The following is a 26,480-nucleotide window of genomic DNA, read 5'->3' as shown; positions in this document are numbered from 1 at the left end:
TATTATAGACCTTTCACAAACAAACATTCTGCTTTAACATACATCTATTTTCACCCTCACATGCAATCATTTTGGGCCTCTCACATACATGTTCCCTCGTACAGACACACATTCATTTTCATCATGAATCAAAATACCCAAACATGCAACAATTACTGTTTCCTGGGGCACAAGAAGGCAGAATACACAAATATGAAATGTAAAATATTAGCACCCAAAACACAGAAATGTGCTGGGTTCATGTTCTGCAAGGCATTATGGACTATTTGCTTTTCTCCCATCTCATTTGTGTAATCACGTGAGACCAGATGTCTGTATTTTTTAAAGGATTTTATAGGTTTCTGAAATACTTTCTCTTGATGTCAAGACACACAGGCAACAGGACATAACGGACACAACTGCAGCATCTGCTTTCACAGTAACATGAATACGTTCATACAAAGACGTCAACGTGTTGACCGTTTCGAGAGATCTGGAGATGAACAGAAATCCAGATGAAGTGAATATGTGATCACAAACTTCTTCATACAGTCTCCCACAAACCACATAATGTGTAGCTTCTGTTGGCCTTTGTTTAAAGCACTCTAAGACACTATTAAAGATGTCTTGTATCACAATGCAGGATTACCATAGAGTAATAGCATCACTGTAGAGAAAGACCCTTCCACAGCAGTGTAACACAAGCTAAACAAGCAAAGCAAGTGTATGCCATGGTTTGGAAGAGGCTTACTATGCCAGTGAAAGGCGAGTATACCAAAAGATAAGAGGGTAAAAATACATGTCTGTACAGTATACACATACTGTATCAAGTGAGCAAAAACGTGAAAGTAGAATATATGTTTGCGAGAAGCCCAGAATGATATATCGACAAACGGACAAACACACAACACAGTTTTCTCATTTCTATAGCGTCACATCACAAAAATATAATGATATGTGCTTATGTAGATTGAATCATTGCTCTGCATACTTTTAATGCTTATTACGAGTAAGCATCCCCTTGATGTCTTCCTTAAGCCTTTCATGTCCTAAAATGCATTAGCAGCTCCACACTTGAGAGATTGGCTCCTTAACTGCAATCATTTTCATACACTGAATTCAAAGTGGGTTAACAACCAATTAGGAGCAGCAAATAGCTAAAGATCAAGAAAAATACTTGCCACAAACCCTAAGACCACATCATTATCAAGAAACAAACAAACAAAGCAGAGGTGACAGGTCTGCGTGCGTGGATCAAACGAGCAGCACATGAAACTGCAGGTTGTCACAAAAGCTCAAGACGTCCTCAGTATTCTATGAGCATCTCTGCAAACACCAGACTTCCAAAAATAATCTCCTCCAATGGAATCGAAAATAGAAAACGTGTATGTTTTCTGTTATCTCAAGAAGAAGAAAATAAATCGGAGGAGTGAGATTTTAATCATTTGGCAGAATAACGTAACATGCTCGACGTTGCGGGTGCATGTTGATGATGATGATGCTGTTCTACGGCTTCTGTCATTCCCGTAAACACTGAAAGAAATCTAGCTAAATGAGGCCATAGAAGACTGACATTTGTGGCTAATAGGCAACCCAGATTGCTGAGCATTAGTATGCGACGGAAGACATAACCTTCCTGAAAAACTTACCTCTGACAGGTCTTGATCAATTTTGATCCGGATGAAGACATATTATTTTTGGATATGTGACAAGAACCTGAAAACCTTGTTTTCCAGGAATGTTTTACTTTTACACCAGTGATAGGCACAAGTGGTGAGTTTTCCAAAGGAAGACGTGACAGGCTAATCCACAGAGAGCAGCGTGTCTGCTTCCATGAGCCTGACAGTTTGAAGTATTCGCAAATGTCCGCAGGTAGAAGTTGTTTACATCGTCATTTGTGTGTATTGCAGTGTTTTCCCTTTCTGAGTTTTTACTAAGGAATTAATTTATTGATTAAATAGAAATTGCAAAACAGTTTCATTAAATATATCTGTGTGGCAAGAAGCTCTGTTTGTGTTCCTCTCATGCATCGCCTTCTGTGCTCGGATCTTTTTCTTTTTTTTCCAGTAATGAAATGATGCAAAAATATCTGTACCCTAGAGAATTCTGGTCTCACGTGATTACACAAATGAGATGTGAGAAAAACAAATAGTCCATAATGCCTTGCAGAACATGAACCCAGCACATTTCTGTGTTTTGGGTGCTAATATTCTACATTTCATATTTGTGTATTCTGCCTTCGTGTGCCCCAGGAAATGGTAATTGTTGTTTGTATATGCATGTTTGGGTATTTTGATTCATGATGATATTTTCTCAACTCCATCCAAGGACAATTACCAAACAGTATATGAGATAACAGTGTTGCTAGCAGCAAAGGCATACTTTTGATTAAAAAGAAATAATGGGGAGTTATTTTAAACACCTAAAGCTTTGCACAGACACAGTTGTTACTGATCCCCACAGGGAGCTGAGACTTTCCTATGCATGACTAATGTCACTGCACTTTGTCTTCCCTCTAAAAGAACCTCCTGAGATGTATCCACATTTATTCTTTAAACTTTGCTCTTTATCCTTTAAAATCACGTCCACTGTAGAAGCTCATCAATGTTTCTAAAATGTAGGTTTTTAATGATAATAACTGAAAAAACAACATCAACAACATCATAGACTTTATAAAATATGGACGTAGTTTCCGTCTCGTCCCCAATAGGTTTCTGAAGAGCCGTTGTGAAGCTCAAAGTGGGCGGCTCCGACTGTAGCAATCTTAGCAGTCTAGCTCTCGGCTAATCTAAAAATGGGCATTGTCGGAGAATTTCTATGGCATGCCCAGGTGATGCAGCGGAGCAGATAGCTAGCGGTTAGCGACCTGAGATGACATTTTGTCTAGCAAAGCTTAATATTATTAAAACGGGTGAGTTATATAACGATGTATCCCCGTACAGTTGTTGAGAATAGAGAAATGAGCTATAGAGACCAGGCTGTAAACATGTTTATATCTGCTGTAAAGTTTGGCATTTTAACATTGGGGTCTATGGAGATTGACTCCCTATTGGAGCCAGCCTCAAGTGGACATTCGAGGAACTGATAATTTTGGCACTTCCGCATAGGCTTCACTGCTAATATTCCAGTAATCTTTCGGTGTCCATCTACGTTCTGACCCTCGCTTTTGGCCATGAAACACTAGATCAGGGGTATTCAACAAAAATTCCCAGAGGTCCATTTAGCGAACATTTCCCCCGGCTGGCGTCTGGGTCCGGACTCGGACCGCGGTCCGCCTGTTAGTGACCCCTGCCCTAGATGCTCTGACATCTTTGTTGTTCCATGCAACAACACACTAACATTGTATAACACAATTTACATCTAGAGGTGTAGTACAGTACAATATAAGCCAAGACTGCATTCTTACTACATGGGGCTTGTAACTGCAGTATTTTAAAGCATGTATATTAATCACTGCATCTCCATTCTCAAACTGTACACGACCACCAACCACCATCTCATTTTGATGCCTTCATGCTCCTCTGCACATCTCCAAACTGTCAAAAGTGGGTGTGTGTCCTTCCATCAGCAGCCTCTGCTCATCGTAGTATTTACAGTAGAAGCCCACAGGCCTAATTGGCATGGTCAGTGATGGAGCATATGGACTTTCCGGTGGGAGCCCATCTGACAGGGCCACTCGCTGATGACTGCCTACATAGTCTCCATATGTGGCAGACAGAAGGGTCCGTGCGCACGCTGCCCTTCAACTAATGAAGCCAAGTCACCCGGATTATACCTCAGCCTTTTAGAGGACTTTATACAGAATCCGGAGCCAGAGCACTTCCTCTCACAGCTTGCAAATATTACCAATATACACAAACAAATACAAGCCACAAGGGAAAACTCAGAGTAGTAAAAGCTTAACTGCTTCCTCACCTTCACCTACATTCAGACGAATACACTGATTCCCACAGAGGCATGCAAACATACAGCAGAGTGACTCAGAGATGCTAAAAACATAATTGCACCATTACCCTAACCTTCACCCCTCTCTCACACACACACACACACACACACACACACACACACACACACACACACACACACACACACACACACACACACACACACACACACACAGGTAGACTCACATGAGAAAACGATTTTGAGATGTGAAAGACATATGGAGGGGGGGTCCGGGAAAAAAAGAAAGTGAGGGATTACAGCCGAAGAGAGAAGCTGCGAGGTGCGAGTGTGAATTCAGCCTCCAGCTGGGCAGCTAAATGGACTTGGTCCGTCATTAGCATGCAAAGGTCTAGTAGTCTGGACTTTTAAGGTTATTCATTCCCTAGGCTAATCCTCCCAATGCTGAAAACGCCCAGCTACTTCCTGAATCGCTCTTAAAGCCTTTTTATTACTTGTTGTTGTCCTGTTGGTTATTTTCCACAGCACAAACTCAACAACTCTCTAAAACCCTGCAGTCCACGCATCGGCCAAGTGCACCACACGTGTTGAGGTTTTCGGGGGCTGCAGATGCTAGCGCATACTTAATAAGCTTGATCACAGGAGCCCCAACCTCGCAATGTAATTCTGCTACCCAAGGTGCATCTGTTTTGCTTGTACTCACAGGAACCCCATTGTGGGTGGAACTGTTTCACAAAGTCACACAAGTCATGCAGTGGCTCGGCTGCTGCTTAGTAACCACCAGTGGAGGAATCAAAAGGCAGCCAGGCCAAGGGGAAACAGTTGGATATTGGCTGTGCACAGCGTGGCACACAACTTAAAGGCAACAAATATAAAATGTACAATCTTCGGTTGTTTATTTTACTTCATGCACTGGGAAATATCTCTGTGCATCGTCCGCCTTGTACATACAGCCGTTTCCCCGATAGCAAAGTTGGAGATAAGGATGTACCAGCGCGTCACAAGCATTGTGAGAATAGGTGTTTTTCAATTGGCAGCATCTCCTCTTCGCCCACGCCATATCACCTGACCATTGTGCCGCGGGTTATTCACAATGCAAAGGGGTCATCAGATAACTGTGAAAGTCACCACAAATTATCCCTGGGAATTTTCACACAGTGTTATTCTGAGCAAGAGGACTGAGAGCACTACACGACTGTTGAAAAGGACTATATTGAACTGAAACTGCTGCATTCCCTGTGAAGATTTCCTTGCCTCTTCTGCTTCTTCTGAGTTGTATTCATTTCCAATACACCTCCAGTCACAAAGTAAATAGATTGTTAGTTTCCGTGCTGCTTAACTTATTTTATGCTTGGAGCGAAATGTGATGTTTCTGCCTCTGTTTCTCCCTGAAGACTTTCGTTGACCCACTTTCCCTCATCCCGTGCACCTTGAGGGTGTTCACTGAATAAGGAATATTTACAGTGGAGTGTTTAGAATCAATCTGATATGATTAAGTAATGAGTTTGAAACAATTAGAGAGGGATCCCATTAAGCTATGTGATGTATGGTAGCATGCTGGAGCTTTCGGAAGCTGACGCGGTTCTGTGGGTGTAGATCCCTGGTGTTGAACTGAATTGAGTAACATTTTGGCAAAGATATGTCAAAAGGCTGACACCTCGTTTTACACATTGATTGGTGTCAATGTTAAACTAATCATGGCACCCAATCAAAGACACATTTTCAAGGCTCTAAAGACACCGTGGAATGACAGTTGGAGGTTATTCAGGTTCTTAACTAGCACCCCTACAGATTTGGTTTCGAATCGGGAATCGATTTTGAAAGAAATCGTGACCCAAAGAATCCAAATCGAATGTGTGAAATACCAAAAGATTCACACCCATATATACAGTATATATATATATATATATACATATATATATATATATATATATATATATATATATATATATATATATATATATCCAGTATTAGACCCTCAGCAATGAACAAGGTGTATTTTTCCTTTTTGTAAAGGCTGCTTTATCCCATAAACATAGCCAAACCTAATGTGCACACATTTTCATACAAAGACAGCCGGACCAAAAGGGACCTGAAGGTAGTCAGACCTGACTCAAATAGAACGGGTGGTATAATTAGACCCGATTAAAAAAACGGTCGACCCAAACAGACTCAAACGGAAAAAGAGCACCAGCACTGGCAGCAGCTGCGCTCGAAAAGTGTGGCAACACATTTCATGCTTTTCATACATCACACTCTGTCTCACATCAAAAAACACGTTTTTAATGTAATGATATGTCAAATAATTGAAGATTATAGAGAGTCTGCTCAGAAGTCTACGCACATTGTCTAATTAATATTTACTTTGTACCGTTTACAGTTATTCTCATTGACTGAGATGGAAAGGTTGGTCGATAAAAACAAAAGGCTACAAAGTACAATGAAAACGAACATAGAAAACAATTCATGACATACATGAAGCATATGATTTATTATCAATGTGTCCTATCAATCTGCTTCACCGAAGGGATTAAAAATAGAGTCAAACGAAAACATCAGATGTGTGTGGAGCTATAAGGAGACTAACCTTCAAATGATACATTAAACAAACATAAATGTCATATTTATATCCTGATTTCTACATTGTTTTTCATCGTTTGAGATGTGACTCACGTTCTTTTAATTATGTCTGGTTGTGCCCAATTTTACAAAAATGAATTTGAGCCAACTTGCACGAGCACATCTGCTTTAAAATTCATGCAACCATATAAAAAAGGCAATCAAGCAAGTTTTGTCTGACTCTTCGTACAGTATGTGGGAGAAAGGTTTTTCAAAGACCAAGCAATGCTCCTCTCTTAGCGTGTGCGGGCCCGCTAAGAGAGGTTAATGGATACACGACTTTGACAGGTGTTTATTTTCCATCCTGTCAATTTTGCCTTAAAACTGTTTAAGTTGCTCACCAGACATTTAATCAATAGGTCTGTGTATTGATGGCAATGTTTTGTTTCGTTCTGCAGGTGATTTTGATGCTGACCAAACTATTTGACTTCAACCTCAACAGTGTGACTGAGAGTTCATTATGGAGGTAAGCTTATCACACTACATGAGCTCATGATATTTCAAGAGACGCCTGCAGCAGCAATGAGTTTGACACAATTGGTCTGTTGGACTTATTTCTATATATTTCTGATGTTTTTATTCGTGTGGTGTGAACAGCTCTCAGCACTGCTCTGAGGAATAACGAATACCAATACTCACAAGCATCACATAATGTGAATTAATGAAACATTCAAAGCTTGAAATAGAGGCAGCAGTTTAAAAAAGAGCTCTCAAATAGCAAGGCTGAGTGGCCGAATGTCTTCAATTGGTTTTAATGTCTGTGGGCACCAGAAATCCCTCAATTGAAATCCACTAATCAACGCGACTGGAGCCTGCAAAGTTATCCAGTTTGTTTATTGCGGCTGTTCTGTCTTGCAAGTTTTGTTCAAACTCGCAGAATAGCTTTTTTAATTCCAAACTTTGAAAATATACCAGATGTGTCAGACCGACATATCAGGAAGATACATTAAAAATGCAAAAGACATCTAGATGATTTTCATTTGATGTAATGGTGCAGCCCTAAAAACATGGCATCTTGGATTTGAATGTTTCACTTGGTATATGCATCATGTAGCTTCAATGAAGTGTTGAAACAAGCTGATGCTCATGCTGCATATGTGATACTGAGTGTCAGTGTGGAAATATGTTTGTGTCTGTGTATGAACGTAAAGAAGGGAGAGGGGTAATATTAAAGTAACATCCAGATGTATGCAACTTAATACCAGCTGATACTTGATAGGTTGTCCAAGTGTGACTATTCAGTGCATGTACTTGTGAAAACATACATGTGGCATTTAGTTTAGTCTCCTTTGCAAGTTTGAACATTTAATTTCTGCTACCAAGGATATATGTTAAGGCAACACACTTTTGCCATATTTACACATTTTATACTTAGGAAAACAAAAAGGCCCAGCAAAAATAGAGATGACATAACAGAATAAAAAAGTTAGTGAGGAAATAATTATAAAAGAATAACCGGTTAAAACTCTCAAAAAATGAATATTTATTCTTCTTCCAACTCTGTTTTGGTCTAAACCAACCACGGAGGAAAGTTTTTAGCTAGCTAGTTAAAAGAAAAAAGAAGTGTAATGTAAATTATCCATAGGCCTACTGAGATACTGTCGTACTGAGATCTTGCACAACTCGTACATGTTGGTTCTGTACAGTGCCCTCCAGAATGATTGGATTGATTTAGTAAATATTTGCAAAACAGGCTGTAAAATGTATTTTATTGTTTATTGTCTTGGCCTTTCACTCAAAATATTCACACAAATCTGACCTTTTCACTGAAGTAAAATTATTGAAAGAAAAAAAAAAGTTGACTTTAAATAAATAATTTTCTCCAAAACATGTGTGCCACAATTATTGGCACTCCTTCATTTAATATTTTGTGCAGCCTCCTTTTGTCCGGATGACAGCTCTGAGTCTTCTCCTGTGATGCCTGATGAGGTTGGTGAACACATGGCACGGGATCTGAGACACTTCTTCCACAAACAATCTCCAGATCCTTCAGATTCAGAGGTTGACGCTTGTGGACTCTCCTCTTCTGCTCATCCCACAAAATTTCTATAGGATTTAGGTACGGGGACTGTGATGGCCATAGCAAAACCTTTATGCTGTGGTCAGTAAACCATTGTTGTGTAGATTTTGAGGTGTGCTTTGGATCATTGTCCTGCTGGAAGGTCCAACCACAGCCCATTGTAAGCTTCCGGGCAGAGGCTGTTAGGTTTTCATTTAATATCTGCTGGTATTTGATAGAATCCATGATACCATGTATCCTAACAGGATGTCCAGGGCCTTTGAAAGAAAAACAGCCCCACAACATCTAAGATCCACCACCTTACTTCACAGTGTGTATGAGGAGCTTTTCTGTAAGGCTATCTTTCTGTCTACGCCAAACCCATCTTTGATGTTTGTTGCCAAAAAGCTCTATTTTGGTCTCATCTGACCATTTAACCCCGTCCCAATCAAAGTCCCAGTAACATTTGGCAAACTGTAGGCGCTTTAGTTTGTTGTTAATTGACAGCAATGTCTTTTTTCTGGCAACCCTCCCAAACAACTTGTGTTGGTGTCGGTGGCGTCTGATGGTCGTTTTGGAGACTTTCTGACTCCAAGACTCAACTAAGCTCTGCAATTCTCCAGCTGTGATCCTTGGAGATTCTCCTCACGGTGTGTGGCGTCAATATACACACACGTCCTCTTCCAGGCTGATTCTTAACATCTCCTGTTGCTTTAAACTTCTTTATTATTGCCCTGATAGTGGAAATGCGCATTTTCAACTGTTTCAAGATTTTCTTATATCCATTTCCTAATTTGTCCAGCTCAACAACTTTTTGTCGCAGATCATCACTGTGTTCTCGGGTCTTTCCCATAGTGAAGTATGACAAAGATAATTTTGGCCTGTGTCACCTCATATTAATACCCCAGTGAAACAGGAAGTCATGGTTGACCACTTAAAAGTTCCTAATCAAACAGGTGAACCTAAAGATGTAAGATATGAAATATGGAAATATACTTCAGTTTTATCATAAGATTTTCTAGGGGTGCCAATGATTGTGGCACAAATGTTTTGGAGAAATATATTTATTCAAAGTCAACATTTATATTTTCTTTCAATAATTTGACTTTATAAATTTTACATTTTACAGCCTGTTTTGCTCATTTTTACTAAAGGGGTGCCAATAATTCTGGAGGGCACTGTAGCTCTGTCTTGCTGTAACATGAAGGACAGGATTATCAGCATTAACGTCTTTGTAAAAAAACTAATTGTTGTTTGACTTTGACTTTGAGCTAACTGCTAGCTTCTCAGAGTAAATGCTTTGTTTGCTTCCTATGTGTTATTCAGAGCACATATTACCGGGTCAGGGGCATTCAGGATCTAAAGCATCTTTCTGAAAGTATTACGAAACATGAGAGACGCAGGACAACAAAACAACTTTGGGCTTGCTCTGCAAAACAAGCTATCCAAATTGACAGCGCATACAAACGGGGAACCGAGCCGTTGGATTATCACCTGTGTTAAACTGTGTGGAAAATGTGAAATTGCGCACTATATCAATTTATACAATTCTGTCATTTTCTGGCTTTGAATCTGTCCAAGGTAGTTATTGCACAACCATTTTTTCCCACCTAAAATGCCACTGTAAACTTAACATTGTATGACTGCACTTAACTCGGAGATGCCCAAGTGAGGCTATTGCTCTGTCTCTGATGAAGGTACCACATTACCCATGAATGGTGCATCTGCTACTGATGTACCATGCATATTATTATAAATGTGATGCCTTGAGAAAATAGAGCTTCTCGTGATGGATGGATGATTAATGATGCATGTGGATAAGCAGACAGATTGACAGAAAGACGGATGAGTGAACAGATGATATACAATTTGAGAGCGCGAAGAGGATAATGACAGTGCAGAACATTAGCTGGCAATTTACAGCCAGGAAGACAGACAGAGCAGCAAAGCAACTGATAACTGTATTTAAGATAGTCAATAGGTCTGCCAGAAACCCTACACTCCTCTGGGGGAGTTGGAAGCTAAACTACGCATCTCTGCCTGTTGTGGCCCCAAATAGCAGCATGAGGTAACAGCTTGAAACTTTTATACCTAAAATCACATGGTGCAATGTGAGTATGCACAAGTCTGTCAACCTGTCTGTCATTGCTTTATGCCAAAGGACATATGAAGTGAAATATCTCACATTGGTAAGTTTTGATACAAATGTTTTCTTTCCCTAAGTTTTCACTCCATTTATACAAGTTTATAGTCACTTGTGTTCTTCAGCGGCCTAACAGTAAGACTTGAACTGAGCCTGTACCCGGGTCTTTAAGACCCAACCCAGCTGACCCCCAATTTATACTGCCAAACCTGAGACCCATACCTGACTAATAACCGATAATAACTGTTTTCTTCCCTCTAATGCAGCGAGTGACCTTATGTTAACTATACCAAGATGTATGCAACTCCCATCCTCCAGACTATGAATAATCAACCCCCACGGAGAATGTAAAAGCTGTGTAGCTGCTTATCTATGTATAGTAGACTCTGGAAATTATAATTGAAACTCTATCTAATAAGCCTGTTAATAAGTGGCCATAGAAATAATTCTAATCTATCTAAGAGAAAGTAGAAAGGGGGGTTTAAGGCTTTGATTGAGTGTGTGTATGTGTGTGTGACAGTGTTTCAGGATGTAATAGGGAATAGCTCAATCGTCCTCCTAGCATATCCAGAGTCCATTTTCCTCAGTGAGCCATATCACTGTAATAGGAGTGATACATTTAATGTGTCCTCGTACAATGTTTCATTAACTCCCCTCTTGTTTGATCCAACATGTGGACAGTCTGAAGCATTGGCCCCTGTGAAGCCGACATCCTCCAAGCGGAGGAAATCACAGCAGTGTGGTCAGAGCTGCATTTTACACCCACACATAACTACTGAATAGCCTTTTAAAAGCCACGAGCAAGTCGGGCAAGTTTCACTCAGAATCATCGTCCTTGAGAAACTGTCATTTTCCATTTAATGTAACTTCCATCATCCTCGGGGTTTCATCTGCTGGAGTTGGTCATTTTATTGGTTCATGTTGAAAGTTGCTGTGACACTAAAAATAAGTCATTGGCCCCTAAATCAAGTGGGTCTCTGACAGGGGCCTCTGAGGAGCCGATCAATAGCCTGATGATGTCATTGTCCTGTGGTCCCGGGTGTTGATGGTTTCTGATGAATTCTACCGGACACATCCAGCAGAGTTCACCTGGTGGCAATGTATTTGCTCACCATGGAACCAGTTCATAAATATTAAAACACCAGGGAATAGGGGGGCAACAGGTACATGCATCATTGTCTCTTAGGCAAAACTACATGTGGATTTTTACATAATTCCACGTAAAATGACATAAATTCTATGTTTATTTTATTTGAATGAGATATGATACAGCAGATAACTGAAATACACTACTACTAAATCTTAAAGGGCTTGGTAATGAAACAAATGTGCCAGTGTGCCATGAATATGTCTTTATTTCCATGGCTGTTTGTAATCTTCAAGCGTGAAGTTCTCAGTAAACGCCATCAAAACCCTTCAAATAAGGACTTTAGTCTGGATTTAACAGCTGCACCGAAATAAGGTGGAAAAAAAAACATCAGTCGATGTGAATGATTGCTTCATTTGAAGTCACACAAGGCATTCTGCGGTGTCTTTGCTGCATTTTTAAGATTTGCATGCTTTGGGCTTTTTCTCTATCTTCATGTGGAATTAGAAAAGCCCATTGAGCTCAGCCTCAAAATAAATTAGACCTGACAGCTCCAATCGTTCAAACTTTCAGGGAAAGTTTGAAATGCTAGATTTCAACCGAACACAAATTTTGCATTAGGACTTCCACCAGCGTTTGAATATTTTAGCTCTCAGTCAAAGCTATTCTTGATTTTACTGTTTAAAGCTGGTTTATCTCACTTTTCTATGTAAATGAAGTTAAGGAAATGATGAAGTGCCTCTGCCTATCAGTCATGTTAAACCCACAATACTCCAGGTCCAAAGTGAATGTGATGTGCTGAGTATAACACTGAAGTGGCATGAAGTGGACCCTGATTATAGAAGTATGGCCAATAGTCATGTTAATATACATTATAATAATAATAATAATAATAATAATAATAATAATAATAATAATAATAATAATAATAATAATAATAATAATAATAATAATAATAATAATAATAATGTACTTATGGGTGGGATAGAAGAGACATGTGGTAAAGAGATAAAGAGAAATGTGACACTCAATTTATTCATAACCCGATCATACCTGCTCAGAGTTCAGGGATATTTGTTTCAAGACTAATTATGGAACCTCCAGATTAAAATTCATTGGTGTTATTGTATTTAATTAGATGCTTGAGCTAACTCTGATCATGTGTTAATTACATAGTGCTTTAGAACAAAGGTACTCAGTTTCCAGAAACCTAAACATAGAAAGACATTTTATGCATCAGTTTAAACATAAACACTTTTGAACTGCATGAGACTACACCCACATAAAACTTTTATTTTCCCCTGCTATTTTTCCAGCCAGTTAGTATATGCAGATTAATGAGTGATTGTTAGCCATATCTGTCATCCAAAACTGCTTTTAATCTTTATGACAGACTCAAGAGCTCATTAAAGCTGCTATTTAAGTGCAGCACGACAGATAGGTATACTGTATCTGTAGCCTCTGATTTGAAAACAAAAATGTACACATAATGATCTGTCATTATATTATTGGACAATCAGCACCAAGCTGCTGCACAATAGTTCAACAATCCACTGCGTGTGCATCAATCTGGTGGGTTTCTACTGTATTATATCAGGTTTACACAATGCATACCATCGAATGTTGGAAACAGTGACATCCTGTGATCACACTGAAACACAGTAAAACATGTTGAACTAGAATGGCCAATGCTGCATTCACTTGCTGCTCGCATGGTCCCCTTTCCCGAGTTGGGAAGTCGTTCTTCCGACTTGAAGATGTGGTGACTCTTATTGCTCAGAGTGTATAAACAAGAATTTCCCCGGTTGGTAACTCATTTTCCGTATTATTCTGACACCACCTGAATGCAGCACAAATTCCCTATCTCGCAATGCTAACGAAAGTGAAACATCATTTGTGTATCCGCCCCGTCATCTGGGTCCACTCCACAAATGTATGGGTTCTTCCTTGGTCTATGCTACATCCATCCACCTAGTTATATGAAAATCTGACCTGTAGTTGTTCTGTTATCCTGCCATAATCTAGGTAAAACTGTAGCTTTATCTTTTTCTTTCTGTTGCATAAATGAACACACATTAAATTTGAATCTTAACTTCTCCACATATTTCTCTGTTTTTTTCCCTCCTCATTTTCATGTTCCACTTGAACGTTGAACAAGTTCCTTTGACATGTCTCCAGTGTTGTTAAAGCCTTCAGACTGTAGATCCCTACAGTCTGCACTGTTGTATTCACAGTGGTGTTCTTAGGTGGATAAAAAGTAGTGCGGCAACAACAATGTTCTGTTTTACTGCTCCTCTCCTCGTTTGTATGCTCTGTCAATATTTGGGTAACTATTTTAGCGTGTTGACCCTTTCAGATGCTTTGGATACTGAGAGCCTGTTCTTTACCAGGTATCATCTCCTCCAAATAACACAAACAAGAAGCAAAAGGGCATCTTCTCTGACAACCAGTTAGCCATTTTTTCCTGGAGAACCACTACAAGTTAAATCTAATTATTTATAATGCAGTTTGGTTTATAACAATATCCCGTGGTGGGAACCGAGGTATTCTAAAATTCTTCTTTAAAAGGCAGAAATTAGTACTTTTGTCCATGTCCATAAACTTATTTATTTTAAGCCACTAAGTTACATTTTACAATAAGGACAAGTAATAGTAGTTTTATTTCATCTATTAATCCAGAATAATATTAATTTCTAGTTTACTCAGTACCACTAAAACCACAAATGTCCTGTTGTCTCTATGTATTTAAGTGTTCTGCATGAATGGCACAACAACTCCTGGTAGTGTCTATGCTATAACTACCAGGTAGATCATTTAATTCCAATGTTGTTTATTTTGTTCTTTGTTAAAAAACTCTATGTTGGAGCACGTTTAAATTCTACTAATAGTATTTTAGTTTTAGTATCATTTGTGTGATTGCATTGTTACTTGTAAATCCAAAAATATAATTAGCATTGAATCAGACTGATAATGGTCATCTGAAGAAAGTAATCAGTGTGTTTTGGTTTCAGGATTTTGTTTGTTTGCATTATAAATACAGCAGCTGAAGTCACCACAGAGAGACCATAATGATGTAGCTCCTGTTCTCCCGCTGGGATTCATGTTGCTGCGTTAAAACAAAGGGGACTTAATAACGTCAGTGCTCTTTCCCCTCTGCCACCGGATTCTCCAGGGGGGACTTTTAATTGCAACAAGTAATTCATCAAGTGTTCATCAGACCTTTCTGATTAAATTTCAGGTCAACTGACTACGGAGCCACGTACCAGAAGCTGAATGACAAAGTAGGAGCGAAGACAATCCTCAGTTATTTGTACGTGAGCCCTAACAACAAGAGAAAGGTAAAGTTCATATTTTGTTATTTGCTTCAAATCCGATCATTTCCTTGATTGTGTGCATTGCTCTTGTTTCCTCTTCACTGTTGGACTGATATGCAGTGTGCAAAGTGAAATACATGCATGACTCATCATTCTCTGTTCTCTCTGATGTCTGCCTCTTCCTCTGTCACTTTCTGCAATGTCAGTAAGATACATTGAACAGTAGTTCATTTATTAACACGTGGAATCCACCTAGACAGATAGAAAATACTTCTAAAATAGCTTGGCTGTAGTTTCTCTTTTTTTTTGGTCTTTCTGCAACTAGGCTGAATCAACTATGAGCCAGACAGAAAGGGGAAACAGACAAGGATGGGTTTATATTTGCAACCATTCCTTCAGGCGGTGCCCCAGCATTTTCCTGGGTTTGGGTCAATTGATAGTTAGAAACAGCTGTCTCTGTTCACTCCACAGTTTCACCTTTCTCCCCTTACATGACTCTAATCAGTAAGGGTCATTTTCTCTGAGTTAATTATTGTCTAATAATGAAGATGAAATGCAGCCCCACCTCTGTTCAGATTCCAGGGGGGCCACCTGATACGGTTAGGTGGTCTTTCAGTTTGTATTATAGGAGAAAATACCTTGAGTACCAAACCTTTTGTGCACAGCCATCTGTAGAAAGATTATTATTTATGAGGGCGGTAACGGTTTGTGTATTTGTGCCGAACATTCACAGTACAGGGATGATGGTTCGGTGCAAGAAGCCGCAAGCAGAATACATGTTTTGTAAATTGATGCACACAACGCGGTACCAATGATCAAAATACTGCCTGAAAACCTTTAGCTGTACGCTGTTAGCAACATTTAGCAAAATGCCAGAGCTGGAAGGCCAGTCTGTGAGTTCCCGGTCAGCTACGACAGCAACGGAGAGAGAGTTGTGTGTAAAATAAGGACTGCGTGTTGGCATTGCTCCACAATTGTAGAGTAAGTGAGTGGAAACACATTGAATATGAAAACGGCGATTTAACGATATAACCAAGACAAGGAAAAAGCATTCAAGCAGCCTTTTATATGCTAAATCAGAACAATTACTGAAGCAAATGGCATTTACATTGGCATACAGCCAAGGTGGAACTCATTTGAACAATCGTTTTTTTCTGTATAAACTTTATTGTGCGTCTGTGGCACCAGTTTCTTTAATTGCCCTCCCCATTTCCTTCTATATTAACATTTTGTTAGATAATATACTGTAACATTTAGTTATTTTGTTCAGTTATACATTATTGCACTCACCAGTAGGTGACAGAGTAAGCCGCCTTGGCACGTTACTGCAAGCCAAATAGATGAAGACCAGTGTGTGAAAGTGTGTTCCCAGTGCTGCCGTACCGACAGCTTGTATAGCTGTATGTATTGCTAAGTATTGCCAGTGAAATAATAAAAGTGCCGTAACCGTCACCATCTGAATGGTTCAACATGGGTCAAACAATGATGTTCAAAGGACTAGACGCAATCCAACACAGCTAGTGTGGTTTGCCCTTTATAATCTACTCTTCATTTTCATCATCACATCTACTTAGTTTGGATACAGTTATGTTACCCACACCTAATGACATCATTCCTCCAGCATGTTCTAGTTTGATCCCAGGGTCTCCTACACTTGGACATGCTTTCGTAGGGAGGCACCCAGGAGGCATCCTTATCAGATTCCTAAACCACATTAATCGGCATCTTTTGATGCGAAGGGAGCAGCGGCTACACTACGAGCTCTCTCGGGACGTCTGAGCTCCTTACCCTGTCTCCACAGGTGAGCCCAGCCTCCAGCCTGGAGGGTTTCTCCCTCCAGGCTGGGAGTGAGTTGGTGTACCAAGGGAAGGAGTTCAAGTATCTTTGGGTCTTGCTCATGAAGTCAACAGGCGGATTGGTGCGGCGTCAGCACTAATGCATTCCGACCCTCCCCACGGTCGCAAGTTTTGGATAGTGACTAAAAATAATCATGCCAATATGATGAATTGGTCCAGCAACTTAAACTGCCACAGGTTTGGGATCTCTGCTACATTTTGATTGGATCTGACAAGACCTGACAAGAGTCAAGAATGATAATGCAAGCAAATCAGCTGCATATTTATTTCGTAAATCAGAGTGTTATTGACTGAAATGTGTCGTCATGTTTGAATTTGTGCCTTGTAACTTGAAGAGCATGGCATTTTGGACAAGAGGAAGCCATGAGCCACTGAGCTTTCCTCAAGTTAGATGACATTTAGGCCAATCATGGCCCTAAAATGCGAGGAACTGCGTGTTGCTTCAGGTATAGGTGTGACAATGAAATATGATCCAGGAAGTTCTGAAGTCTGACCAAAATCTACTGAATCAGATATTTTGTCACTTCTGGAGTGGGATGATGTTACAGAGACAAAGTTGTTATGTTATCGGCTTTAAACTAATTAGAGGCAAATGGTGAGAGTTAACACTTTGTTTTGTGCTCAGGTTCATTTGGATCAGGTTACTCTGTTCTATTGCAGCCCTGGACCATTAGGGTTTTGAGTATTTGTATTGTTTGTCAATGTCCATTTTGGGTTCATATAAGATGGTCATGGGACTCCAAAGGAACTCCTTTTCTCTGGTCTCAACAAAAACAGTTTTGATGACCTTCTTCTACAATGGATTGTTCCTGATATGATTGTTAGGCATTTGTGCAAAACAGTCCAGAAGTATCTAGTAAGAAGCCCCTGCCACTTGATCCTCAAGGACCATACCAAAACGTTATGGACGAGCTTTAACATTGGCATTGTTTGGCACATATGCAGGTTTATCTGTTTCTTGTTTATAGTTTTAATTGTCCATTTATCCACACATTAGCTATACCTGCTTATCCAGCAGAGGGTTTCGTGCTGGAGCTAATCCCGGCTAACAGCTCTTTCATTTGATTTAAATGTATTATTTTTTAAGTGTGGAGTCTCTACTGTCTAACTTGCCAGTAAACAACACCGGTTGAATTAAATTGTAGCGAGAGATGGAAGTGTCCTTCTTCTCTGCCTTTTGTTTCCATTGCCTGTAGATTGAATTAACGGTGCATGTTCTGCGGGGCCTTGAAAAAAACAATGAGGAGGTTTTGACGCTTTCATAACGAGCAGCACTACAGAGACAATGGGAAAACACAAGAGCCTTTGAGTCCAGGAAACCAGCTAGCTCAAAAACACCAGGCCTCAGTTTAAACACACAAAGCACAGTCAGATGAAGACCTGCAAACAACTTGACGGGTTGTTAATTTCTTTTCACACACACAAAGGAGCACAGAGAAAACATCTAGACACACTTTCTCAGATACACACAAGGATAAAAACAAAAGGAACCATCAGGCTCTCAGATACACACACACACATACACACACACACACACACACACACACACACACACACACACACCCACACACACACACACACACACACACACACACACACACACCCACACACACACACACACACACACAGACTGGCTTTGTCTGTCTATCATCCTCATGTCTATCTCCCTCACTTACACACATGCAAGCATTCCAATTATCTTCGTCTCACACATGTTCATACGCCCTCTCTGGGTCTTCTTTCTTTTGCACAATCATAGTATCCCCCTGTTGCCAATGCATGACATTTGTAAAAATATAAACAAGACTAAAAGTCTGTTGCTACAGCAGCGGCCCCATGAGGCTATAATAATTACATGCAAGTTAAAAAAAAACAGTGGAAGGACGGAAAATAGAGAAACAACTTTGCTATTCTCAGCTTCTTACCACAAGCCTGATTAAAAATGCAACAGAGTAAAGGTTGTTACCTAAATCTAAAGTGTTTATCCTCTGAACAGTGATCTCTTTCGGACGTCTCGGACTTAACTTGTAAGGATCAGCTCTACTTTGTTGGATTGATATGACAATGTTGAGTTGAGCCCGATGAAGTAAGCCTAAACATAGCTGGGACTAAATTGTGCTGACAATGTTAATTACTAGTTTTTAACTTTTAAAAAGCTGTCACATCAACATCCATTGTTGTAGTTACGACCACAACATATGTGAATTAAGACTTAATAATGCGTTAGTGCCTGAGAGCCAAACGCTTTCGGCCTTGACAAGGACTCCTCACATCAGCCAAAGTCAAGGTGATTAACCCAAATTGTGTCAACGCAAAATACTGTATGTTTCTTTCACCATTTCTTAAATCATCCCATATGACATCAACGCTTCATAAACAACTATCACATTATCACGCTGATGCTTGGCATGTTGGCTAATCTTTACCGTATTTTTGTTGTTGTGTTTTCTGTGTAGCTTAGCTTAGCATAAGATTCTAACAAGTTTGCCTGTTACCAAGTGTAGAGCTGTTATGTTAACATGCTAAACTATACGTTTGGTTACACATGCAGGTCCGTCAGTATGTTACTGTACCATGCTAAAGTTTATTATAGTACACAATGAACGTGTGCAGCAAATCTAATAGTAATCCATCCAACAGTTGTTGAGATGTTTCACCCTTAATCGAAACGAGACAGACAGACTAATGGAAGGACATTGTCATTGCATCAAACACTAAACAGATTCTGACTCTCAAATACAAACACACACACACACACACACACACACACACACACACACACACACAAACTCTGTTTTTCCCACCCATTTGCAGTTCATTCCAAACACACACTTGCATGTTTGTGAGGGAGGGTAGCAGGTTCGTCACTCTCGCTGTCACCTCCGGCATGGCGCCATGTGACTGCTGCTAGTGGCAGACAAAAGCTCTCCTCTTCACCCATAGTGAAAGTAAATCAGGCCTCTGTGGCTGCAGGGGGATAGAGGGAGTAGAGCACTGGAGGACGGAGAGGGAGGAAAAGAGAAACGGCACAGAGAGGGAAATAGAGAAAGTGAGCAGGAGATACGAGAGGGGGAAAAGACAACAAATACACTGACAGAGAGCAAGTGAGCGTGGAAGAGTGTTGAGGGGAGGAAAAGAAAACAAGTAGAGTGACAAAGCAAAAAAGTAGAGCGATGACCCCGTGGAGAAAACAGTCTGACAACACTGCAATTACATCAATTTTCATATTGTGGCTTCATACTGAGCCTGTACATGAGAGAGCACATCTCCAGTACACATTAGGGGAAATTATTTTTGGTTTTAGCCTGAAATTCTGTGTGAAAGCACATCATTACAGAAAATGGCTGAGGATGGTGAGTGCTGGTTAAAAACAACAATTTGTCTCATACAAATGGGTAATGCCTCTAATGGTTTGAAAACAAAGAGGAATTTTCCAGCGGAAGCATATGAGTGACAGATAGATTCAGTCTGTGGTACTTTACACAACTGTGAGTTCTCTTTTAGGAATACATAAGTGCTTTTTCTCAAGAATGTATTTAGTTAAATAACAATTGCGGGGCTCAAGTGTTTTCACAGCGAATACTTCAATTGTGTGCGTCTGCCTTCTCGTATGTGAGTGTGCACGCATGTCTTTGCATGCGTGGCATTCAAAAACAATTACGGCCTTGTGTGGCTCAGACGGCAACAACAGGCAGGTGGGTGGAATAAGAATTCACCTCAGATGAGACCTCTCCCACTGTCGAGCTTCAAAGACTCTTGTTTATTGTCTCACTTTTGGATACAAGCTCAGACTTAAAAGTTAACTGAATATTTCATACCATCAAACTGTCCTCAAAATGGCAATGACAAAAACAGTTTACCAGAAAGAATCCGTCAGAAAAAAAGGATTGTCTAAAGAATGGTGCAACTACTTCGAATAATGTGATACATAAATACTCAACATTATTGTATTAATTGTATCGATGCCCTTCTCTGCTGCAGTGACAGGAAGGTTAGGCTTGATATCCCTCAGTTTATGCTCTTTAATTGAATTGGACACGTTCACAATATTTTCCTTTGCTTGGACATTTTCCAATTATTACTACATTTATACAAACCTGTGCAGTGCCAGGTTGGGATGTGCTCGTTCCGCTGCTTCATGGGTGTTGAAGTGCGTCTATACACACGTTTCAGGTAGCAATGCTACGGTTCCATGAACATTTTATGGCCTCAATTAAGTGAAAGCCTCATTAAATGTGTAGTCCCAGTTTTGATGAACGCTTTGGAAGAAGTTCAGGCTGGCGTCTTCATTTAAAGGGTGGCGCACCTTTTTTGACTTCTCCGTGCACCTTTACTGTAACGGTACGGATAAACCTGCAACGTGTTTAACACGCACAAACCCATCGTCATTTCTATCACCAGTAACACAATGGTGCCGACAGCCACCCTACTTTGCAAAAAACAAAAACCTTAAGAGTCACAGTGGGCGCTAGCAGACGTGACCGCGCTGTTCTGTGGATTTTGATGCCCATCTATTTGCACTTTTATGGTTCCTAAAGTCAGGACTGGCAGAACGGGTTTTCGCTGTTTTCTACAGAACCGCTGATCCAAATAAATTGAGGTCCTCAGCAACACATACGCCAATCGTGAAATAGATCCGTCCATGGGTTGGCGAGATAATTGAGACTCAGATACTCAAATACACACACACAGGCAGAGACAGCTGTCATGATACACATACCTGCTGATATTTGCAGTAACTCCATACAGTTCTGAAACAGCGTTCGGAGAGTAAACAGATGTAAGGGACTATTGAGATAAAATATGATGTACGAAATCATGCCATACATCATTTTCTGTGAATCTCTCATGTTTAGGTGGGCGGTCTGAATCCAGACTGCAGGGAATAAATAGTATCAAAAAACGGTTTTGATTTAATCTCAATCCTGGTTTGTTTTACATATTCTATATAAACCTGAACACATGTATGGTGTTACTCTGGCACCAGCAGGAAATGGACCCAAAAGGCACGACCCACAGACAAAAGGGTTTAAGTAATAGTCTAACAAAAAGGGAACTGTCCAAAAAAAGAACTAGACAGAACAGAGTAACAAAAAACACTCGACTAAGCATGTGAGGGCAGATAATCAAAAAGGCGGGAAACACACGAGGGCAGGAAGTGAAGTATCTGAAATGAGAGACAAGGGTGAGTATACCAAAATAAAACAGGAAGACAGAAAATAAGAAAATCACAATTTAGACATGGGCTCAGGACGTGACAACATGTTGACTTGTCACAGTAGGAAAAGCAGGAGTAAAAAAATGAAATGTATGATGGCTGAATTGTGTCATTTAGCTGCTTCGGTTTCTGTCAGCGTCCTGATGTTGTGCATGCTGGTTCACTGTCACTGCATGCTGGGACACTTCAATAGAACAAACCCATCGTTAATGTTTTGATAACACATGCTCTTTCCACCATGACAAATAAAAATGTCTGCTGTGATAAAAGCCTTCTGTTTTTAAACCATCTTCGAAGACTAATTTAGCCGATTTGATAAATAAAGAAATATATGAAACTCAAAATTGAAAGACTCTAAAGTGCAACAGTGCAAAAGAGAATATTTTAAATAAATAATCACTGCTCGCAGAGAACACAAAGGCAGCTTTGAACAACACATAATGATACAATACATAATGATAATAGACAGACAAAGAAATAGTTTGACCTTAAAACCCGAGATAGAATAAAGAAAGAATAAAGAAAGAAAAATAACAATTAATTCAGTTTTATAGAGAAGCAGGTACAATAAACCCAAAGGTTTGGCTGCCTCTCACTGCTGATGAATTTAAATCTCATTTAGGCCAAAGTGCTCAAATGCTGTTAGGGGAGAAATATCAGATTTGTATCATTTTGGCAAAAGCTTCATGGTCCAGGTGTGAGGAGCGAAGAGGACAGACAGACGGATCATTTATAAATGAAGAGTTTATAATTCATTAATTAAATCCAGATTCTGTTCTGATGTCTTAAGACGGAGGGTCGCGAGGCCTTCTTCATTTTAAGGGGTGTTTTAAAACTTTAGAAAACTAAATCAAATGGTTATTTTTAAAGTTTGTATTATTATTTAAGTAATAAACAGGGTTAGGGTGAAGCTGCTATATTCACAGAGCCTTCCCTCTCTGCTAAACATCCTTCCTGTTCTGCCAGTCCTGAATTAGAAAAGTACGCAGTTAAAACAACCAGAGCTGATAGAACAATGGCCAAGCATCAGGGAGAAGAACACACTGAATGTGTCTAAAAATAAGTGTATATGACTGTTATAAAATATGCTAAAACATAACACAGAAAACTAATCTCTGATGCAATATTCACAGGAAATAATGTCCTCAAAATTCATCCTAATCGCTCGTTTTACGCAAACTTCCTGCAGCTATTATACAATTTATCAATTGTTCTGCACTGAATATAATATTACATATCCATAACATATGTCACTTAGTCAGGGGTCGTAAGTTTATTCAATGATAGCAAAGGGAAATCTTAAGGAAAAAGGTTGGGAGATCCTTCTGCACGACAACTTTCTCCATCACACTTTACTACTTTAATACAGTTATTCAGCTAAGATTTGTTCATTTATCAACTAAACAGGTGTGCTGCATTTTCAATGACAGCAAAACATAAAATATATTCCCTCTTGAGACTAAAGGAAATAAGAGTTGCAACTTCTTTATGTAAAAATAAGATTGAAAAAAGGTGAAATGTAAAAGAAACATCTTGTCGTATCTTTCAACATTATTTTCTACATAAAACGCTGCACAAAGCAGCCAACAGCAAAATCATGTAGCTGTTCCTCATTAAACAGGTCAACAGTCATTAAAGCACATGCTTACTTACACCACACACACCTGGAGCGATACCACCTGGTGCGAGACCAACACTCTGATATCAACACATCCTTTAACTGCACATTGCAGGGGGATGCAGCAGGAAACATAGAGTTGAAGTGTCTCTATGTCCACCAGCTTTTTAAGGACACAATGCATGCCAAATGAATCACAGTGAATCAGCCATGCTTTGCTGGCTGGAACAGCACGCTCACAGCGGTGGCAACGCAATCGAGGACAAGCTAACGGATGATGGTTTCGTTTTGAGGTGGTGGGGGGGGGAGGTTGGTGGTGCTGAGAGGGGACGCAACATCTGTCAGCCCTAAGGCACAGTCTCCAAATGGCTGCAATGAGCAGAGAGGCAAGAGCCCTGAAGCCCATGAGAAGACACAGCGACAGAGGAGGAGAGACAGGCTGAGAGACACAAATACAGACAGACAGAGAAATGGAGGGAGATGGAGACAGGTTGACAGCGTGTGAGACACAGAGATGGAAGAGGGAGAACAGAAGAGTTGTAAAGAAGATGGGGTGGGTGAATCTAGGTGGGCAAAGGGATTCCATCAATATTCTTGTACTTGCCTTAACGGGACATTGCCCACTCTCTCAGTATGGGAGTGAGAGCTATACAATTCAATGCCCCTGACACTGCCAGGATAAGGGACCTGAATTCCCCTCCAAAAGCATTAACTCAGGCTAACATAAAGTGTTCGGAATAAAAGCCTCCACACAATGGCATATGCTGTTATGCCATTTATTCATGAGCACTGTAAAGAATTCATTATTTCAGTAGCTCAACAGATCAAGATGTCTAAAGTGGGATAGCTGCTGGTTAATTATCTAAACGTATCTTGTTTGTCTTGCCTCTGTTCATTCACAAGTAATGGATCTGTAGCTCTATGTTTTCAGACACAGCATGTGCGCCTTGCAACTTATGTACTGCCATAAGAGGCAGCTAGCTTGCTATAGCTGAGATGGAAACCCAATTATACCGAAATGCGGAAACTGACATGTTACTGTTTGTCAGGTCTGGCAGGGGTCTGGTTGAGCTGAAATGTCAGGCAGTGTTCAATTAGCCTGGGCTTAAATGCCTCCGATCAAGAGACAGAAGTTGTGTTTAATAAGACGGATCAACTGTTGAAAGCATCCGATCGATGCAGTGGCCGAGGCAACGGGGAGATAGAAGTAATAATTATGAATATGTGGATCAACTCATTTTATTTTCACGTCCTTCAACTTGGAGCCACGTAGCATGATGGAGTTCGGTAGCCGGCGTTTGTCATGAATATTCATGGAAAGAAGAGATTGATTTGATTTGCTGGGGGCTGTCAATGCAGACAGTTTGCTAACATGGTTCCATATGGATACACAAGGCCCGCCTGGTACTTGAGGGGTTAACTCTCACAGTTAACTCCTTAGTATTACTGCCAGTCTCCCTCCTGTGTCTGTTAGCATTAGCGCTGTTATTGTTAATCATTTGGTTTATTGGCAGCTGACAGTGGCATGGTTATTTACAGGTATATGTGGTAATACATTAATCAATCAGTGACATAGACACACATTTAATGCTAGCTTTGATTTATGATGCAGGGTCAGTGTACTGACAGGTTGAAATGTAAATATCCTTTTACTTTGGTTTCCCACGATGAAAGAAAGTACTGCACACTTCACTCAGTGCATTACATTCACCGACTTCCATTTAGACTTACCGGAAAGTGCAGAAATATTCTCTCTAATAACACTGTTGATAGTCTCGGTCAGTTTAGCTGCACAGTTTATAATTACAAAACAAAGTCCAGGATGACCTGGGATTAACTCCCGCTCACACTTTATGCATAGATATGGGTATGAAGGGTTAATTACCGCAACTAACGCATTTAGTGTAGAGCATGTAGGAGAAGCAAAGGTGTTCGTAACCAGAAGTCCTTGTATCTGAAGAAAACAGAAGACATTAAGTTATTTATAGCATTACCATACCACTGAATGTGTAAGGTCATACATTTGAGATACATTAAAGTGCAAAGGACTTGTCAAGAATTGTGTGTGTGTGCAACGAGCGTAAAGAACAAGATCTGATGCATACAGATCTCTTCTATAAGCATCCTATCAGCAGAAGCTCACTGCCTCCAAAACTGTTTTTAAATTATGGTTAGAAAAACGTTGTCTCTGCAAACGTTCTGTTCATTGTTATCGCCGCTCTCTATCACAGTATCAACACAACAATTGCACGGCAACGGTCTCTTACTTAGTTTTGAGACAAGGCAAATCTTCCTACTCACTCCATATCACAATGAATGAAAACATATAAGCCATATTACTACAGCCTGATCAAGTCCAAAGCATCTCTCTGGCGGTGCTGTGGTGCTATTCCTTTGTGGGTGAACTGTTTCTATACGTTTCTTCTAGGTTCTTGGCGAGGCGCTTGGCAGTAACGACAGGAGACGTTGAGACCTTTTGCCGCTCCTACACATGTTTACGACTGACATTCATCAACCTCCTGCGAATACTTGACTCTCTCCTGGCTAGGCCTGCTCCCCTTTGACTGCCCTTTGGCTTCAATTATGAGAATCCAGTGGCTTAAAGTAACAATCTCCAAGAACTCTTTGGCGATAAGCGGTAATTGCAGATGTGTTTTTAGATCTGGTGATTTTTCTCGTGAGCAGAGGTGGACGAAGTACTCAGATCCTAATAGAGATAAGTCATTTTAGTAAAGTGTAGAAAT

At 40.1% G+C, this 26,480-nt stretch overlaps 1 protein-coding gene across 5 annotated transcripts in view; it reads left to right on the top strand.

Moving 5' to 3' along the window:
- sorcs1 (sortilin-related VPS10 domain containing receptor 1) overlaps positions 1 to 26,480 on the top strand; it is a 133,296-nt gene that overhangs the window by 56,838 nt on the left and 49,978 nt on the right. For all 5 annotated transcript variants that reach the window (XR_003832806.1, XR_003832809.1, XM_029439693.1 and 2 more), the window contains exons 2-3: positions 6,900 to 6,967; positions 14,969 to 15,068. Coding sequence is in view for 3 of the 5 variants with exons in the window: in XM_029439693.1 (XP_029295553.1) it covers positions 6,900 to 6,967; positions 14,969 to 15,068 (168 nt within the window). In the remaining 2 variants the exon portion in view is untranslated. The remainder of the gene's footprint in view (positions 1 to 6,899; positions 6,968 to 14,968; positions 15,069 to 26,480) is intronic.

Source organism: Cottoperca gobio, chromosome 1 (assembly GCF_900634415.1).
Source record: "Cottoperca gobio chromosome 1, fCotGob3.1, whole genome shotgun sequence".
In the NCBI taxonomy this organism is placed as follows: Eukaryota; Metazoa; Chordata; class Actinopteri; order Perciformes; family Bovichtidae; genus Cottoperca; species Cottoperca gobio.
This window is presented reverse-complemented; position numbering and strand designations above follow the sequence as displayed.